Source organism: Hylobates moloch, unplaced genomic scaffold (assembly GCF_009828535.3).
Source record: "Hylobates moloch isolate HMO894 unplaced genomic scaffold, HMol_V3 SCAFFOLD_7, whole genome shotgun sequence".
Lineage (NCBI taxonomy): Eukaryota > Metazoa > Chordata > Mammalia > Primates > Hylobatidae > Hylobates > Hylobates moloch.
The window spans coordinates 115080379-115101118 of NW_026652282.1; the positions used below are offsets into that span (position 1 = coordinate 115080379).

The 20740-nt window shown below is 42.5% G+C and overlaps 1 protein-coding gene across 3 annotated transcripts in view; it reads left to right on the top strand.

Annotated features, from left to right (window-relative positions):
* HPRT1 (hypoxanthine phosphoribosyltransferase 1) overlaps nucleotides 1-20740 on the top strand; it is a 68587-nt gene that overhangs the window by 41297 nt on the left and 6550 nt on the right. For 2 of the 3 annotated variants that reach the window (XM_058441499.1, XM_058441498.1), the window contains one exon: nucleotides 15273-15389. In XM_058441499.1, coding sequence (XP_058297482.1) covers nucleotides 15273-15389 — 117 coding nt within the window. Of the gene's footprint in view, nucleotides 1-1281; nucleotides 1920-15272; nucleotides 15390-20740 lie in introns of those variants that run through there. The other variant, XM_032757643.2, reaches the window with a different exon arrangement.

Here is a 20740-nt window from a genome sequence, read left to right on the forward strand (position 1 = left end):
CTCATAATTTGAACAGACTGATGGTTCCCATTAGTCACATAAAGCTGTAGTCTAGTACAGACGTCCTTAGAACTGGAACCTGGCCAGGCTAGGGTGACACTTCTTGTTGGCTGAAATAGTTGAACAGCTTTAATATACAATAATTGTTGTATTATTATTTCAGATGATAAATGTGGTCATAAGTAAGAAATAAATGATCGAGTTTAGTCTTTTAATTCACTGTCTTTTGAATACCTGCCTCTTACTCTGGAGGCAGAAGTCCCATGGATGTGTTTATGAACATAGTTGAGGAAGATTTAGGAAGACTGCAACAGCACACTACCTAAAGCAGGTTTTTTACTCCATCTTTTTTTGCCACTTACACTGGCCTCCCACTTTGATATGCTTAAAATTCTCTCCTTGATTTGTCTTTCAAAACTACATATTGAGGCTGGTTGCGGTGGCTCACGCCTGTAATCCTAGCACTTTGGGAGGCCAAGGCAGGCAGATCACCTGAGGTCAGGAGTTCGAGACCAGCCTGGCAAACATGATAAAACCCCACCTTTACTAAAAATACAAAAATTAGCCAGGTGTAGTGGTGCGTGCCTGTAATCCCAGCTACCTGGGAGGCTGAGGCAGGAGAATCACTGGAACCCGGGAGGCAGAGGCTGCAGTGAGCCAAAATCACGCCACTGCACTCCAGCCTGGGTGACATAGCAAGACTCTGTCTCAAAAACAGAACAAAACAAAACAAAAAAACAAAAAACTGCATATTAAGACAAGAAACAGACAGGGCGCGGTGGCTCACGCCTGTAATTCCAGCACTTTGGGAGGCTGAGGCAGGCGGATCACGAGGTCAGGAGATCAAGACCATCCTGGCTAACACGGTGAAACCCCATCTCTACTAAAAAATACAAAAAATTAGCCGGGCGTGGTGGCGGGCGCCTGTAGTCCCAGCTACTCGGGAGGCTGAGAGAGGAGAATGGCATGAACCCAGGAGGCAGAGCTTGCAGTGAGCCGAGATCGTGCCACTGCACTCCAGTCTGGGTGACAGAGCGAGACTCTGTCTCAAAAAAAAAAAAAAAAAAGACAAGAAGCAAATTAAACTAATGTGATAGACTACTGCTTTGTTTTCAAAAGATACACTCCCCAAAAGTTACTGATCTAAAATACAGTAGTACTATCTCTGTTTGTTTAGTAAGAACCCTGACAACTAATAGTGTTCTTATATGTAAAATGCTGTTCTTGCCTTTCATTTCAGAATATATTTTTTAAATGTGAATTTCTGGATTTTTTTTATAGCATGTTTGTGTCATTAGTGAAACTGGAAAAGCAAAATACAAAGCCTAAGATGAGAGTTCAAGTTGAGTTTGGAAACATCTGGAGTCCTATTGACATCGCCAGTAAAATTATCAATGTTCTAGTTCTGTGGCCATCTGCTTAGTAGAGCTTTTTGCATGTATCTTCTAAGAATTTTATCTGTTTTGTACTTTAGAAATGTCAGTTGCTGCATTCCTAAACTGTTTATTTGCACTATGAGCCTATAGACTATCAGTTCCCTTTGGGTGGATTGTTGTTTAACTTGTAAATGAAAAAATTCTCTTAAACCACACCACTATTGAGTGAAACATTGAACTCGTATCTGTAAGAAATAAAGAGAAGATATATTAGTTTTTTAATTGGTATTTTAATTTTTATATATGCAGGAAAGAACAGAAGTGATTGAATATTGTTAATTATACCACCGTGTGTTTAGAAAAGTAAGAAGCAGTCAATTTTCACATCAAAGACAGCATATAAGAAGTTTTGTTCTGTCCTGGAATTATTTTAGTAGTGTTTCAGTAGTGTTGACTGTATTTTCCAACTTGTTCAAATTATTACCGGTGAATCTTTGTCAGCAGTTCCTTTTAAATGCAAATCAATAAATTCCCAAAAATTTACCGCTTTATGAATTCTTCAATTTAAAAATCCTTAAAATAAGGCCTGTCTCTTTAAAAAAAACTGCATAGTTATCATTTCTCTACAAATTAACCTAGTTTAGTTTTCTGTTGGTTCTATTTTCCTTGTTTGTTAAGTTTTAGTAGCTAGTTTAATTGTAATCTTAATGATTATGTGGTAGAATGGGTTGTTGGAGCTACAAAAATTCCTAGCTACTTGAGAGACATTAAATTTCAGACATATGCTACACTTTATATTACATTTTACTATGCTAAAATAACATGGCTTTCTTTTGGAATTCTGTTCAGTTTTTCAGATTGTAATCTCAGCTACATCTCAACAGATTGTTCTCAGATATGTCCTATTACCTTCTTTGTGTAGATAGTGCTTTATTGACTAAGAACAATGACAACAACACCTTTTGTTTTCTGGGAGCAGGAGAAAAGTTTTAAGCCAAAACGCTTAATTGCTTATCTGCTCCACGTGAGGTTTGAACTATCAACCTTAGGAGCCATCTAGCTTACACATGTTCCTTAAAAAGTTTGCTGTAGGCTGGGCACAGTGGTTCGTACCTGTAGTCCCATCACTTTTGGGAGCCCAGGGTGGGGGATCACTTGAGCTCAGGAGTTCAAGACCAGCCTGGGCGCAACATGGCAAAACGCCATCTCTACAAAAATACAAAAAAAAAAAAAAAGCTGGGTGTGGTGGTGCACAACTGTAGTCCCAGCTACTTGGGAGGCTGAGGTGGGAGGATTGCTTGAGCTTGGGAGGTCAAGGCTGCAGTGAGCCTTGACAGTGCCACTACACTCCAGCCTGGGCGACAGAGTGAGACCCTGTCTCAAAAAAAAAGAGTTTGCTGTAATTCCCAGCAACAAAGTAGGAGACTCAAACTAAATAATTTTCTATAGTCCTAGAACTTCTTAGTTTACAAAACATTTTTACTTCTGTTATCTCATTTGATGTTCATACCCATGTAAGGTTGAGGTAGATGTTACCACATGTGAGTGCAATATCCAGAACTCCTGAATCCCCTTCTTCCCCTAAAATGTCAGCCTGCTGAGGTCCACTTGGCTACCCTCTTGAATACTGCATCCAGCTTCCCACTGCTGAACCTCTTTACTCTTTTTTTTTTTCACTTGCACTTACCACCTTCTAGTAAGTTGAACCATATGAAATTACCATTTTTGTAGGTAAAAAATGGCCGGTGATAGGCAGTTTGGCGTCGTATAACCTAATAACATGTTATATAATTTACATGAATGACACAAGTGGTGGGTTGCTATGTCCTGGAGGAGTCAGCTTCAGACTCTAGCTAAATGATTGTATAACCTTGCAGCTCTCCCCTAAGTGAGGAGGCAATGTTGAAAGTCCCACGTCTTATCAGAACCAGGGAGGCAGATGAGAAACTGCCTTATGGCAGCTCCCACAACATAGGCAGGTGGGTGACAAATGGCCTTGGGACAGCTTCTTCCCAAGACTGGTTATGCTACAGTGTTCCTGGGAGGATCACATGGCGTTCCTCCAAGATGGGTGAGACTGCTGTTGACCTTGTCTATGTGGCCTATGCAGAGACATTCATGGCAGAGCTGTTCCCTTAGAAGCATCTACTAAATTGATCTTTTCCTTTCTTACTTACTGTCTGTCTCTCTTAGTAGGCTGTCAGCTCCGTGAGTGCAGGACCTTGCCAGTCCTGGTCACTGCTATATCCCCAGCACGTACAAGAGTGCCTGGAAAATTGTAGTGCTCAATAAATATTTGTTGGATAAATGATAGAATGATAGGAAGTTAAAAAGCAATTAAAATACTTGAAAATTATAATGTCTGTATTACCTAGAAAGAAGCAAAACATTTTTCAGGTTAAGCAAAAAAAAAAAAAAAACTTACTAAGGATAGCTAACATGTATTGAATTCTATATGCAATGGAATGATACTTAGCGCCTTTGAATCCTTACAATAACCCTATAAGGTAGGTTGTTTGGGTTTTTTTAATTGTCCCAACTTTACAGATGAAGAAGTGTAGAGGTCCAGAGAGGTCACATAATTTGCCCGGGATCACACAGCTAGTAAGTAGCAGATGAGGAATTTGAACCCAGGCAGTTGTATTCCACCATCTGCCCTCTTAGTTCATTGCCACTTAACCTATAGTGCCCAGCTCTTGTGTAGAAATTAATACACTGATAACATAGAGGAAAACATTAAGCTCGTTGAATGTAATAAGTCTGGATGACTTGTACATTAAACACAGCTTTTTGAGGTCACAGCTGATCTCTAAAAATGTAAACTGATTTCCTCTGGCACTAGAAAGCATTTTCAAAGACTGTTAAGAGAGTTTCTCCAACATTCTCTTCAGACTTTTCTGCTGGCTTATTTTATGATCCTGTGGACAGCTTCAGACAAAATAACTTTCTGGTATGAAGGATTGTATTTACTCTGCTTTTTGTTTTTTGGGTTTTTTGTTTTGTTTTGTTTTTGAGACAGTGCCTTGCTCTGCTGCTGCCCAGGCTGAGTGCAATGGCATGATCTCAGCTCACTGCAACCTCTGCCTCCCTGGGCTCAGGCTAGGTGTATGCTACCACTCTCAGCTAATTTTTAATTTTTTTTTTTAGAGATACGGTCCCACTATGTTTCCCAGGCTGGTCTCAGAACTCCTGGGCTCAGGCAGTCCTCCCGCCATGGCCTCCCACAGTGCTGGGATTACAGGCATCAGCCACCATGCTCAGCTTGTTCTGCCATTTTCAAATGTGAATTTTATAGACACTTTAAACCACTTGAAAGAGTGATGATGTTTTAATGGTTTTCATTATTATTTGCAACTTTAAGCATTAAACACTGCCAAATAAGTTTCAAGTTTTCTCTTTACCCAATATGGATGTACTTCATAATGGACTTCCTCATCATGATTAATGAGTGAGGTGACATTCAAGCTTGGTAGCTTTTCAGTAGAACTTCCTTTCCCAACAGTTTTTTTCTTTTCCTTTAATTATGGCAATATCTGAGAGCTCTGAACATAAGTCAAAGGTTTGATTATTTTTCATGTGGCTTCCTCTGCTTGGAACTTTCTGCCCCACATCTTCCCGTTGCCCCCTGTGTCCTCTTGTCATGCCACTACCCTTTTTTGAGTGTGTCTATTTTCTGGCACTACAAGACATTACAGGCTCATCTTGTGTTTTCCCTGCCCTGACCCAGAATCAGCCATTACTTCAAGGAGCCCTTGTTCGGTTATTGGAGAATGCTGTTAGAAACCAGGATCTGGTACTAGGCATGCTCATTTCTATTGGAGCGTCATATAAACAATTTGTAAATTTTTTGTGGGTCCTCCCAGTGGATAGGATTAGGAAATAAAACATGCATACTAACCACACATACACACACATCTACATCTGTTTCTGTATCTGTCTGTATACATATTAAAATAAACATGAGTTGATAACGAATGTTTCTGCTGTAATCCACAGCCTTCATCCTAGCCTGCCCCTCTTCTTCTTTTTAGCTTTTTCAACAGTGGGAAATGTGGCTCTTGTTATGTACACTTTATTCACTTATTTGTTTGACCCTAGTATCATAAAGTAGTTCCATATGCATGTAACAGATTGACTAACTGGAGTCCATTATTTGTGGACAGATTTTTTGTCCGAAGCTTTAGAGCAGGGGTGTCCAATCTTTTGGCTTCCCTGGGCCACACTAGAAAAAGAAGAATTGTCTTGGGCCACACGTAAAATACACTAACACTAACGATAGCTGATAAGCTAAAAAAAAAAAAAAAATTTCATGATGTTTTAAGAAAGTTTACTAATTTGTGTTGGGCCACGTTTAAAGCCATCCCGGATCGCAGGTTGGACAAGCTTGCCTTACAGTATCCAGTCAAAATACTGTTTCCAAAATTAGTTATTTTCTTCTTCATCCCTTTCAGTGTGCTGTTATTTATAATGCAGTTTGGTTCATTAGTGTTTTTATTCCAAAAACACCCTCAGCCTTCATATCCTAGTTTTAATTAATTATTAGGGTGAAACATAATAAGAGTCGGAGCTATACAGAAAGGTCTACTCAGAGGTGCTTTGTTCCCTTCTATTCTGTTCCCACCACTCCTACTTTCCACTCCTTTTTCCACTGACCCTGTGAGCATCATATTTATCATTAATGGCAGTTACATTTTTACCAAGTGCTTACTATCTGTAGGCACTTGGTGTGTATTGCTTCTTTTGGTGTTCACAGCAACCTCTTGAAGTAAGCACTATTATTAACCCCCCTCTTTCTTTCTTTTCTTTTTCTTTCTCTTTTTCTTTCTTTCTCTTTCTTTCTTTTTCTTTCTTTCTTTCTTTCTCTTTCTTTCTTTCTTTTTTTCTTGACAGTCTCACTCTGTTGCCCAGGCAGGAGTGCAGTGGTGCAATCTCGGCTCACTGCAACCTCTGCCTCCCAGGTTCAGGTGATTCTCCTGCCTCAGCCTCCCGAGTAGCTGCGAGTACAGGCACAAGCCACCACGCCCGGCTAATTTTTGTATTTTTAGTAGGGACGGGGTTTTGCCATGTTGGCCAGGGTGGTCTCGAACTCCTGACCTCAGGGGATCTGCCCGCCTCGACCTCCCAAAGTGCTGGGATTACAGGCATGAACCACTGCACCTGGCTATTATCCCCATTTTTTAGATGAGAAAGCTGAATCCCAGAAAGCATAAGAAGCTTGTCCAGAGTGACATCTCTGATGCATAACCAGTACTCAAACCAGTATTTTTCTGACACCAAGGCCTGTGTGTAAACTGCAAAGGGGCTGTTTGGCACCTACTTTCCTAAAGTTGTCCGATCCCTTCTCTGTCCGGGTCTTCCTGAAGCTTGGCACTTCTGAAGTCACCTCTCTGAAAACATTCTGGTAACTGTTAAATCCCTTGTTCTAGCTATTCATGTGTTCTGTGTGGTTAAACAAGGTTCACAATGGGCCACCTGGCCTTTGGAACTTGGGTGAAGAGGCTGCCTTCAGTTGATCCTCCCCACCCCCATTTTCAAAACATGGGTTTACATGTGTTATTTGTAAATTAGGAAACATAACCATGTTTTGAGCCTTCATAGAAAACAAACGTCTGGGGTCATACAGGTTAAAAGGAGCAACCAAATTCAGCACTATCATTGTTCTATTCAGTAGACAATTCTGGGGCCTTCCTGTGTCTCAGGTTCTGTACTAGTTTCAGGACTTTGGGATAAATACAAACTATCCCTGCCCTCAGGGGGCTTAAGGTCAGGTGTACAAGTGACTCTAATGTGAGGCAAGGCTGGATTCAGTGCTGGAAGAGGAGGGCATATCTAATGCTATGGGAATTCAAAGAGGAAATGATCAGAATGAGAAGGGAGGGATGGGCCATTCCAGGAGAAGCTTCAAGGAAAAGCAACATTTAAAATGAGACTTTGGAGAGTGAGGGAAATTTGGACAGGTGGATATAGAGGATGCAAGGCTAGGGGAAAGGTTTTAGCCGGAAAGTCTGCTTGGGCAAATGCATGGGTAAAAAAAGAAATCCACTTTGGGAGGACAAGGCGGGCGATCGCCTGAGGTCAGGAGTTCGAGACCAGCCTGGGCAACGTGTTGAAACCGCGTCTCTACTAAAAATACAAAAATTAGCTGGGCGTGGTGGTGTGTGCCTTTAATCCCAGCTATTCGGAAGGCTGAGGCAGGAGAATCACTTGAACCCAGGAGGCAGAGGTTGCAGTGAGCCGAGATTGCGCGACTGCACTCCAGCCTGGGCAACAAGAGTGAAACTCCATCTCAAAAAAAAAAAAAGAAAATCACAGGGCAATGTGGGGAATGGTGAGTATTCTAATGTGGTTGTGGCAGAGAGGATGTAGAAGGAAGTGATAAGAGAGAAAGCCAGACAGGAGGGCCTTTGTGCCAGTTAGGATGTTCTAGACTTCCAGTCAGGTTGCCCAGCTCAAACTGGCTTAAACAATGAGGGGGTTTATTGGCTATGTAATTGGGAAGTGCAGAGGTAGCTCAGGCCAGATCAATTTGATCCACTGCTCCATTATGATGTCAAAGACCCAAGCGATTTCCGCCCCATTATTCTGCTGTCCATAGAGCCAACTTCATCCTAAGGCCAGTCCTTGTGGTCAGACAGGGGCTGCCAATAGTAATCTGAGTGCAAGTTTCTTTGAGAAAATCTTTCTGTGTCAACTCTCTTAAAAGGGGTGAAAAATCTCTCCTTAAGTCCCACTGGCCAGAATGGGCCCATGCGCCCATTTCTTAACCAGTCACTGGCAGCTGGGGGTGGGATTGCCGTTTGCCCAGTCAGGTCCATTTCTGGAGCTAAGATTAGACTCCATTTCCCTTGGGACACATTGAACAGAATCAGGATTCGATGAAGAAGGAAGAAGCGGAGAATTGGTTTGGTGTTGGGTAGGCAACCAAAAATAACCTCTGTTGTCTCAAGTGCCAAGAAAGTGGCGTTTTGTGCTTGTTAGGGTAAAAATGGGGATCATGGAAAATGTTTTAAGTTTGATAGACCAAAAAATATTCCAGTGTTTCATCAAATCTAAGAGGCTTTCAATTATAAGATACAGCATTATTTTATGTACCACCAAGGAAGAAAAAATGCTGCCAGTGAAGTTAGGATGTATTGCAGGTTGGGTTCTCTGGGAAGCAGGCTCAAAAGGAGGTGAGAATGCAGGACATTTATGAGAGAACACCCTTGGGATTAATACTGGAGGAGGAGAACCAAGTAGGTTTGGTGGGGCACAGGGAGAAGTTGGGATGCCATGCAGTCGCAACAAAGGCCTCAGCCAACCCCACGGGGAGCTCGAGAAGCTGAGATGGCCCTTCAGTGTTGCCCTGCCTTGTGGTGAGTGAATTGGGTCTTCATATCCCCATGTTGACTGGTCATTGGATGTGGGCTACCTTAGGAATGGGCATCTCTTCAGCAGAGGTAGCTTTCTTCAAAAGAGGTGATTCCAAAAAGAGTCAGCCACTCACTGAGGGCTGTCTGCTGGCAGCATTCTCAGCCACTACTCAAAGATGACCTGTCCAGGAAGGGGAACCTAGGTGGCATGACACATTGTCTGTTACAACATGCTACTGATTATAAGAGCCGGGAGCCGGGGTGGGGGGGGGCAGCCCAATGTCTGAGATATTAAAATGTAAGTCTCTTAGAAGAAATGGATAATTCTATAATTATAGTTAATCAGAAAGGGGAAGAAGTGGGGAAATGGACCAAGGGCCTGAGAGAGAAAACAGACGCAACAGGCCACTAGAAAGAACACTGGAGGGTGGGAAGCCCTAGCAGTTTCTTCCACGGTGGGCTGGGCGCGGTGGCTCATGCCTGTAATCCCAGCACTTTGGGAGACCAAGGCAGGCAGATCATTTGAGGTCAGGAGTTGGAGACCAGACTGGCCAACATGGTGAAACCCTGTCTCTGCCAAAAATATAAAAAATTAGCCGGGTGTGGTTGCGTGCCCATGTAATCCCAGCAACTTGGGAAGCTGAGGCAGGAGAATCACTTGAACCCAGGAGGCATAGGTTGCAGCGAGCCAAAGTCGTGCCACTGCACTCCAGCCTGGGCGACAGAGTGAGACTGTCTCAAAAAAAAAAAAAAAAAAGTTTCTTCCAGGGTGCTTCTGTGCCAGAGTCAGGTGCCCCAGCTACCTCTAATTTATGGTCCTCCTGCACTGGGAAACAGATTTTCTACTTTTGGTTTCATGATAAATAACATTTCCCCCTGATTTTAAAAGTTATGGATTTGGCTGGGCATGGTGGCTCATGCCTGTAATCCTAGCACTTTGGGAGGTCGAGGCGGGCAGATCACTTAAGGTTAGGAGTTCCAGACCAGACTGGGCAACATGGTGAAAACCCGTCTCTACCAAAAAAAAAAAAAAAAAAAAAGCCAAGTGTGGTGGTACGGGCCAGTAGTCCTAGCTACTCAGGAGACTGAGGTGGGAGGATTACCTGAGCCCAGTAGATCAGGGCTGCAGTGAGCTGTGATTATGCCATTGCACTCCAGCCTGGGTGACAGAGTAAGACCCTGTCTCAAAAATAATAATAATAGGCTGGGCACGGTGGCTCACGCCTGTAATCCCAACACTTTGGGAGGCCAAGGCGGGCGATCAGTTGAGGTCAGAAATTCAAGACCAGCCTTGCCAAAATGGTGAAACTCCGTCTCTGCTAAAAATGCAAAAATTAGCTGGGCATGGTGGCGCATGCCTGTATTCCCAGCTACTCAGGAGGCTGAGGCAGGAGAATTGCTTGAACTGGGGAGGCAGAGGTTGCAGTGAGCCGAGATTGCACCACTGCACTCCAGCCTGGGTGACAGAGTGAGACTCCATCTTAATAATAATAATAAAATAATAAAAATTTTAAAAAGTTATGGATCTGGATGGAGGGAAATGGAATGTATAAAAGAAGTAAACATACACAAGAAGATACAAATACAGAATAAAAGTAAAATGCAACCATCATCCCACTACCCTGATACCAGGGTATCCATTTTTCCATCTTTTCTTTCATTCTTTCTGTCTATATAATTGTGTAAATGCTGCATAAACCTCCTCTTACCTGCTGCCTCCTCGAAGACCTCCTTCCCTCCTTCACTGCCCTTCTGCTCCTGGAGAGCCACCCTCTCTCCATTTATCCTTCCTATCAGCTTCAGGTTCTTACCATTTACCAAAAAGAAAATCTTATAAGCCTGTCACTCTCTACATACGCAGCACCTCCTTCCATTCATAGCCTTTAAAACATATATATAGCAGTTGTTGTGGTTATTTTTCTGATCACAAAATAAAAAAACACTCTTTCTAGAAAACTGGAATATAGAGGCAAGATTTTTTTTTTTTTTTCAGACAGAGTTTCGTTCTGTCGCCCAGGCTGGAGTGCAGTAACGACATCTCAGCTCACTGTAACCTCTGCCTCCTGGGTTCAAGCTATTCTCTTGCCTCAGCCTCCTGAGTAGCTGGGATTATAGGCGCCTGCCACCACGCCCGGCTAATTTTTGTATTTTCAGTAGAAATGGGGTTTCGCCATGTTGGTCAGGCTGGTCTCGAACTCCTGACCCTGTGATCTGCCCACCTCGGCTTTCCAAAGTGCTGGGATTACAGGTGTGAGCCACTGCACCCTGCCGAGGCAAGATTTTTTTTTTTTTTTAAGAAAACCCAGTTTTTCCATTACCCAGTGAAACTCTAAACATGTTGATGTACATCCTTCCAAAAATTTCTTTTTATGACAACATGCTTTTTATTTTTAATTATTTTTATTTTATTTTAAGGTCCGGGGTACATATGAAGGATGTGCAGGTTTGTTACATAGGTAAACATGTGCCTTGGTGGTTTGCTGCACCTATCAACCCATCACCTACGTATTAAGCCCCACATGCATTAGCTATTGATCTTGATGCTCTCTCTCCCCGTCGGCTCCCCAGCAGGCCCCTGTGTGTGTTGTTCCCCTCCCTGTTTATGAGAACACTTTCTGGACATAAAGATTTCATTTATTCCCATGGAATTCTAAAGGCTTTTCATACTTGTGAAGGAATAATAGTTTAGAAATAAACTGAACTTTAAAAGATACCATTTTGAAAAATACAGCCATCAAAAATTATGTTTATGGGAACTATGCAATAATATTAAACCCTATCATCTGTTGAATGCCTCCTATATTCCAGAAACTTTACATACACCAATTCTAATCCTTACAAGAACCCTGTATAGGCTTTAGTATTAGATGGACTAGGTTTCACCAGCTGTATGGCCTTGGATAAGTACCCAACCGCCTGTCCCTAAGTTTCCTCACCTGTGAAAACACCGTTTCTACCAGCTTTCAAATAAGATGATCAATATAAGGCACTTGGAACAGAACCTGACACATCATAAGCACGCTATAAATGTCTATTATCACCAAATAAATTCCAGGTGCCTTGAAAATTTAAATGAAAAATAAAATCAAACCATGACAATACTAGAAGCAAATTTAGGTGAACACTTTTCTAATCTGGGGGTGGGTGGGGGCCAGGGGGAGGCAGGGAGAAGACCTTTTTTTTTTTCTTTTTGAGATGGAGTCTTGCTCTGTCCCCAAGCTGGAGTGCAGAGGCGTGATCTCAGCTTACTGCAACCTCTGCCGCCTGGGTTCAAGCGATTCTCCTGCCTCAGCCTCCCGAGTAGCTGGGACTACAGGCGCACACCACCATGGCCAGCTAATTTTTGTATTTTTAGTAGAGAGGGGGTTTCATCCTGTTGGCCAGGATGGTCTCGATTTCTTGACCTCGTGATCCACCCGCCTCGGCCTTCCAAAGTGCTGGGATTACAGGCATGAGCCACCGTGCCCGGCTGGGAGAAGACCTTTCTAAGCATGATACCAAAGGCAGAGACAATAAAGGCAAAGAATTGACAGAATTCGCCATCAGATAAAAATCACTTCTGAGGCCGGGCACGGTGGCTCACACCTGTAATCCCAGCCCTGGGAAGCCGAGGTGGGCGGATCACTTGAGGCCAGGAGTTCAAGACCAGCCTGGCCAACATGGCAAACCTCTGTCTCTACTAAAAATACAAAAAATTAGCCAGGCATGGTGGCACATGCCTGTAGTCCCAGCTACTCAGGAGGCTGAGGCATGAGAATCACTTGAACCTGGGAGGTGGAGGTTGCAGTGAGCCAAGATCATGCCACTGCACTCCAGCCTGGGTGATAGAGCGAGACTCTGTCTCAAAAAATAATAATAATTAAAATAAAATCACTTCTGAATGGTGGAAAGCACCACAAAGTTAGAAGTCAAGCAATAATTTGGAGAAAAGAATTAGTAACTTGTTGGACAGACAAAAGACTTTTTTAATATAACAAAAACTTTAAAAATTAAAAAGAAATACACATTCGAGGACATTTTCCTAAAAACACAGGCAAAGGGCATAAACAGCAAAGCAAGAAGACAGCTTGATGTGGCCATTTTATCCAGGGGGACATTTTGGTGAGCCCTATGGACACAGCTGCCATGATGCCAACACTGTGACAGCTGTCCCCTTCAAAATGCGTTAGCCCCAGCTCTTCCTCTCCCGCTAACCTCCAGTCCAAAGGACTTGCACTTTCTACTTTACTCCTTTCTGCATTGTTTAATTTTCTTTTACAAATATGTTACTTGTCATCAGAAAAAATAAAGAAATAAATAAACTGTTAGAGGGTTAGCCCCTTAAAGGGGAGCAAGAATCACCTTTCTAAAAGAAAGTTTATGTTAAATATAATATTTGCATATGTGAATCCTGAGAGAAAAGTTAACAGTTTAGTTGAATATTTCCTCTGTAGTCTGTAGCTAAAAATAGGGAATCTTATCGTGTCCTAAATCTTTTCCTTCTTCCACCCAGTGTCTGTCTGGATCGAATTCATTCATTCACTCAATAGGCACTCACTCAGCCAGGCATGGTGCTAGGCCTCGGGACCTCGCTGTGAACCAGAAACTGTCCCTACCCCCATGGTGCAGGCATTCTCCTTGGGAGTTGGAGGAGGAACAGGTAAAAAATAATTACATATTCAGGTTAACGATATATTGTCAGGTTTGAGGACTGAGGAAAGGGCGCAGAGAATGGCAGGGGCTGCTGTTTTAGATACAGTGGCCAGGAGGCCTCCGATGAGGTGACCTTTGAGGAGAGACATGCAGGAGATGAGGGGACAGTGAAGAGGATTTCTAAGAAAACTCCAGGCAGACAGAACAGCGACAGCAGAGGCCCTGAAGCAGGCAGGGGCCTGGTGTGTGTGAGGAACCTCAGGATTGCCAGCGTGGCTGGAGCAGAGACATGAAGGAAGAAGGCCATGGAGATGAGGGCAGGGAGATCCCGGAGTGGGGAGATCAGATGGGGCTCTGTGTATCATGCAAAGGACTTTGCATTCTGTTCCAAGAGCTGGGAAGGTTGACATAATTAGGAAAAAAGCCCAGAAAAGCAGAGGTATCCATTTTTCATGGTAAAGATGATAATTTCAATTAAAACATGATTCCTGAGTATATGTAATTTGTAGGCCAAATGGTGCTCAATCCCCACCTCCCTCACCCCCTCACTTCCCTATCCCTAAAACCTGTACCTCAACTCCCGTTTGTAAGTGATGGGAGTTAGGAATAGAGAAATCTCCCAGTTGGGTTTTCTGAGCAAAGAGGTAACATGGCAGCTCTGTTATTTCTTCCACGTCTCCAAGGGAACCATGACTCACCCTTAGCTATCCCCCGGGAATGTGGCCCTCAGAGTGTTCTTTTACTGATTCGTGATTTTGTTATGTACACCTGGAGCGGTGCAACATACCATACCAGCTTGTCAGGGTTGCTTTGTGCAAAGATCGATGACGTGTGTGAACCCGGATCCATGCTTGGGGTCCTGAGTTTCAGGTGCCATGGCCAGTTGCTAGCAGGTTGTATGTGTGTGACCAGCCCCTATGTGAGTCTCTCAGACCCTGAAACTCCAAACAGGCTTCCCTGGACAGAGACATTCTGTCCATGCTCTGTGGCTTGCTGCTCGAGAGGGATAGATCACATCCTGTGTGGCTTCTTCTCAAATGAAGAAGGACATTGGAAGCCTGTGCTGGGCTTCTCTGGACCCCCCGATGTATATGTATGTATATTAAAGAGAGACTGGGGTCTCACGCTGTTGGCCAGGCTGGTCTTGAACTCCTAGCCTCAAGCAATCCTCCCGCTTTGGCCTCCCAAAGTGCTGGGATTACAGGCATAAGCCACCATGCCCGATGTATATATTTTTCCAGCTCCCTTCTTTTCTGTATCATTTGCTATTACTACCTCTTAGCTGTTAGTATAAACTGATCTTGAGTTGTGTAAATCTTTCTGGTGATTCACTATGAGGGATGATTGTGTCCTCTCAAAATTCCTGTGTTGGAGTCCTGACCATGGTACCTCAGAAAGTGACTATTTGAAGATAGGTCTTTAAAGAAATTGTAAATTAATTAATAAGGTCATTAGGGTGGACTCTAATCCGATATGACTGGTATCCTTATAAGAAGAGGAAATTAACACACGGACACACAATCAGAGGGAGAAGACAGCCAGCCATCTACAAGCCGAGGAGACAGACCTCAGAAGAAACCAACCCTGCCTGCACCTTGATCTTGGACTTCTAGTCGCCAGAACTGTGAGAAAACAAATCTCATGTTTAAGCCAGAACCTAGCATGTGGTACTTGTTAAGGCAGCCCTAGAAAACTAATATACTCACTGAATGAGGCAGGTAGCTGTTTCTTTTATTTTTTGAGACAGAGTCTCACTTTGTCTACAAGGCCAGAGTGCAGTGGTGCGATCACAGCTCACTGCAGCCCCTGCCTTCCAGGCTCAAGCCATCCTCCCACCTCAGCTTCTCAAGTAGCTGGGACTACAGGCATGCATCACCACGCCCAGCTAATTTTTGTATTTTTTTTTTTGTAGAAATGGGGTTCGCCGTGTTGCCCAGCCTGGTCTCAAACCCTTGAGCTCAAGCATTCTGCCCTCCTTGGCCTCCCAAAGTGTTGGGATTACAGGCGTGAGCCACTGTGCCTGGACATGGTAACTTTTTCATATGCTATTTGCTTGATGATTATTTTTCTGTTTCTGATATAATGCCTTTTATTAGAGAGTTATGTTTGTTTTTATTTTTTAATGTTTGAATTTAAAAAATTAGTATAATTTGCATAATTGAAAAATTATATTTGAATAATTGAAATATATTTGTATAACCTTCAATTTAAAAAGTATGATAGAGTATACAGTGAAATTTTCCTCTCATCCCTTTTTTCCATTTAACCAGTGCACTGCGCAACAGCCAACAGATAATTTTAGTTTCCTCACTCCCTGAGCTATTTTATGTATATGCAAGTAGACATGTACATACATATTTCTGCCTTGTAACACAAATAGTAGCATACTATACAACTGCTCTGCTTCTTCCTTTTTTTAAGCTAAGAATATTAAAAGAGTGAAAAAGATGTACGCTAACAAAAATCAAAAGAAAACTAGAGTGACATTATAAAACTGATGATGTAGATTTCAGAGCAATGATTACTGCTAGGAAAAAAGGGTCATTTTACATTGATCAAAGAGGTCAACTCATCAGGAAGACATAATAATCCTAAACACTTATGTACTTAACAGAGCATCAAAATACATGAAGCATAAATGAAAGAACCGTGGGAGAAAGTAGACAAATTAACGACTGTAGTTGAAGATTTCAGTATCCCTCTATGAAAAACAGGGTAGTAAGTACACAGAAAATTGGTAAAGATATATGACTTGAACAACATTATCAACCAAATTGACCTCATTTACATTTGTGGAATATTCCAACTAAGAACGTCAGAAAACATACTCTTTTCAAGTGCACATGGAACATTTACCAAGATAGACAATATTTTGGGTCACCACGAGTCTCAACACATTGAAAGGATTCAGATCATATAAAGTATGCTCCATTACCATGATGGAATTGAATTAGAAACCAATAATATATCTCTGGAAAATACATAAATATTTGGAAATTAATATGCCTTCTAAAAATTTATGCATCAAGAAGAAATCAAAAGGGATATTTGAAAGTACTATGAACTGATGGCCAGGCACGGTGGCTCACACCTGTAATCCCAGCACTTTGGGAGGCCGAGGAAGATGGATGAAGTCAGGAGTTCAAGAGCAGCCTGGGCAACATGGCAGAACCCCGTCTCTACTAAAAATACAAAAAATTAGCTGGGCGTGGTGGTGGGTGCCTGTAATCCCAGCTACTCAGGAGGCTGAGGCATGAGAATCGCTTGAAGCAGGGAGGCGGAGGTTGCAGTGAGCCGAGATCATGCCACTGCACTCCAGCCTGGGCAACAAGAGTGAAACTCTGACAAAGAAAGAAAGAAAAGAAAGAGAGGGAAGGAAGGAAGGAAGGAAGGAAGGAAGGAAGGAAGGAAAGAAGGAAGGAAGGAAGGAGAGGGGAAAGAAAGAGAAAGAAAGAAAGAGAAAGAAAGAAAAAGAAAGAAAGAAAGAAAAGAAAAAGAGAAAGAGAGAGAGAGAAAGAAAAAAAGAAACTAACTCACCATTTAGCAACCACAGTAGTAATAACTGATTTGGGCAAGAGTCATCAGTGGGTGAAAGCTTGATGAGGAATAGGATACTTACATACCCCCAAACAAAGCCACAATTATTAATAACAAAGGGGAAAGTAGTAATTTTACAATGGCAAGACACCACTGTAAACGGATAATGAAAGAACATCAACAATAATGGGAAAAAAATGATGCAATTTACCTCCTACTATGCTGCTCTGAGAACAAGCATAATTTCTGTGGTAGTCCTCCAAAAATGCATAACCTGAGTCTGTTCGTGGGGAGGCATCAGATAAACCCAAACTGAGGGACATTCTACAAAACAACTGGCCTATATGCATCAAAAATGCCAATGTCACAAAGTCTGGGGAACTCTTCCTGATTCAGGAGACAATTAAATGTAATGTGTGATCCTGGACTGTGAAAAAGTAACTATAAAGGATGGTATTGAAACAGTTGTCAAGATTGGAGTATAGTAGTAACATCAAGGCTAAATTTTCTGATTGTACTGCCGTGTGTAAAAGAATGTCTTTGTTAGAAAATACACACTGAAATATCCACAGGTGAAGCAGAACAATAGCTCCAATTTACAAATGGTTCTGAAAAAATATATATATACACACACATACAGATAGAGCGAGAAGGCAAGTGATAAAGCAAGTGGGGCAAGTTTTTTTAAACTGGTGAATCTGGGTAAAGGATATTCAGGAATTCTTTGTACTATTGTTGCAACATTTCTGTAAGTTTGAACTTATATCAAAATTTAAAGTTTAAAAAAGAAAGAGAGGCCGGGCACGGTGGCTCACGCCTGTAATCCCAGCACTTTGGGAGGCCGAGGCGGGCGGATCACGAGGTCAGGAGATCGAGGCCATCCTGGCTAACACGGTGAAACCCCGTCTCTACTAAAAATACAAAAAATTAGCCGGGCCTGGTGGCAGGCGCCTGTAGTCTCAGCTACTCGGGAGGCTGAGGCAGGAGAATGGCGGGAACCCGGGAGGCGGAGCTTGCAGTGAGCCGAGATCATGCCACTGCACTCCAGCCTGGGTGACAGAACGAGACTCCCATCTCAAAAAAAAAACAAAAAAGAGAGAGAAGGCATAAACAATATTAAAAATAAAACAGAACATTACTATAGACGTAGTAGAGATTTTAAAGATCATGAAGAAAATACTAGAAATAAGTCTTTGTTTTATTTTATTTTATTTTATTTATTATTATTATTTTTTGAGACAGAATCTCATTCTGTAGCCCAGGATGGAGTGCAATGGCGTGATCTCTGCTCACTACAACCTCCGCCTCCCAGGCTCAAGCTATTCTCCTGCCTCAGTCTCCCAAGTAGCTGGGATTACAGAAATGCGCCACCACGCCCAACTAATTTTTGTATTTTTAGTAGAGATGGGGTTTCACTATGTTGGCCAGGCTCATCTTGAACTCCTGACCTCAGGTGATCCACCTGCCGTGGCCTCCCAAAGTGCTGGGATCACAGGCGTGAGCCACCGCGCCCAGCTCTTTATCTGTTAGATATATATACTGAGATACTTATTATAAAATGGTGGGATATCTGGGATTTCCTTGAAGATAATCCAGGGGGCCAGGCATGGTGGCTCACACCTGTAATCCCAGCACTTTGGGAGGCCAAGGCCGGAGGATCACTTCACCTCAGGAGTTCGAGATCAGCCTGGGCAACACGGGGAAACCCTGTCTTTATTAAAAATACAAAAAGTAGCTAGGTGCGGTGGTAGCACATGCCTGTAGTTCCAGCTACTTGGGAGGCTGAGTTGGGAGGATCACTTAAGCCCAGGAGGTAGAGATCAGCTTCGGCAACATGGCAAAACCCCATCTCTACAAAATATACAAAAATTAGCTGGACTTGGTGGTGCACACCTATAGTCCTTAGCTACTTGGGAGGCTGAGGTGGGAGGATTACTTGAGCCCAGGAGGTAGAGGTTTCAGTCAACTGAGATTGTGTCACTGCACTCCATCCTGGACGACAGAGTGAGACCCTGTCTAAAAAAAAAAAAAAACAAAAAAAAAAAGCTACACTCTTTTACTTCTATGTATTTTTGAAATGTTCTATAATAAGAGAATATTGTGAAGACTTTATAGAAATACATTTGAGGTCCTAGAGTAAATTACTAGAATCGAACTAAGGAAAAAATGGAAAATCTGAAAAACATGCAATAATCATTATAAAGAGATTGAATTGTCATTTGAAAGTCTGTCCTCACAAAAGACCTCCTTCCTCTACTGTGGTCAGTATCTTTGGCATACATGAGATAAAATGTATGGTCCAGTCCAGCCTCTAAGCCTGTGCAATTCATTCAGTCATTCAGCAAATATCTATTGAATACTACATATGGACCAGGCACTCTTCTGGCTACCGGGGATACATAAGTGAACAACAACAACAACAACAAAAGAAAAGTGTCTCTAATTTTGTGGCACTTAATATACAATAAATAATAATGAATAAGTGATATATAGTATGTCAGGAGGAGAACATTACTGTGGAAAAATAGAGGAGGATAAAGGAGACTGAGAGGCAGAAGGATGGGCCAGTTTGTAATTTGAAAGGCAAGGTTGTAGGCAAGGTTCAGATTGGAACACTGAAACACGATTTCCCACAGAAACGAACAGGTCTCCTTGGAGAGATGGCTAATTCAAGGTCTGGGTCAAGAAGTATACAGGAAGAGCCTGGAACATTTTGTTGCACCAAAAAGATAAAACAGAACAAAACAAAACCCAGTTAATTAGTTACTGTTGGAAGATGCTAGCAAGCCAGTTCTTTAGTGATTTTTAAAAGACAGATAATTATAAGGAAACTTTTTAATAAACAAGCACTTATACTGTTTTCGACACAAACTACCACTGACTACTCAAATAATACATGAGGGGATATTTCTTTTTATGGAAGTATTCTGGCTAACAAGAAGAATAGAATTAATCACCAGTGGCTGCCAGCATCACAAAAAGAGATACAACTAGATCTTATGTGTTTTACAATTGTTTTGTATTTGGGGGGCTGGTCTCTTATATGTTTCTTTTGGAGAAACAGCCCACCACCTGGATTCATCTCCTAGGGCTGCCATAACAAAGTACCATAAAATGAGTGTCTTAAAACAACACATGGCCGGGCACAGTGGCTCACGCCTATAATGCCAGCACTTTGGGAGGCCGAGGCGGGCAGATCACTTGAGGTTAGGAGTTTGAGACCAGCCTGGCCAACAAGGTGAAACCCCATCTCTACTAAAAACACAAAAATTAGCCAGACGTGGTGGCGGGCACCTGTAATCCCAGCTACTCAGGAGGCTGAGGCAGCAGAATCGCTTGAACCTGGGAGGCTGAGGTTGCAGTGAGGTGAGATCTCGCCATTGCACTCCAGCCTTGGCAACAGAGCGAAACTCCATCTCAAAAACAAACAAACAACAACAACAACAACAAAACACCCACATTTATTCTCTCAAAGTTCTGGAGGCTAAAACTCTGAAATCAAGGTGTCAATAGGGCTGTGCTCCCTCCAAAGGCTTTAGGGGAGGATCCTTCCTTGCTTCCTCCTAGATTCTGGTGGTTTCTGGCAACCTTTGATATTCTTTGGCTTATGACTGCATAATGACAACCTCTACCTCCATATTCATGTGGCCATCTTCCCTCTATGGGTGTCTGTGTCCAAATTTCCCTCTTATGGACACCAGTCATATGGGATTAGGCTTCCCCTAATCCAGTATGACCTCATCTTAACTTGATTACATCTACAAAGACCCTATTTCCAAATAAGGTCACATTCACAGATTCCAGGTAGACATGAAATTTGGGTAACACTATTTAACCCAGTAT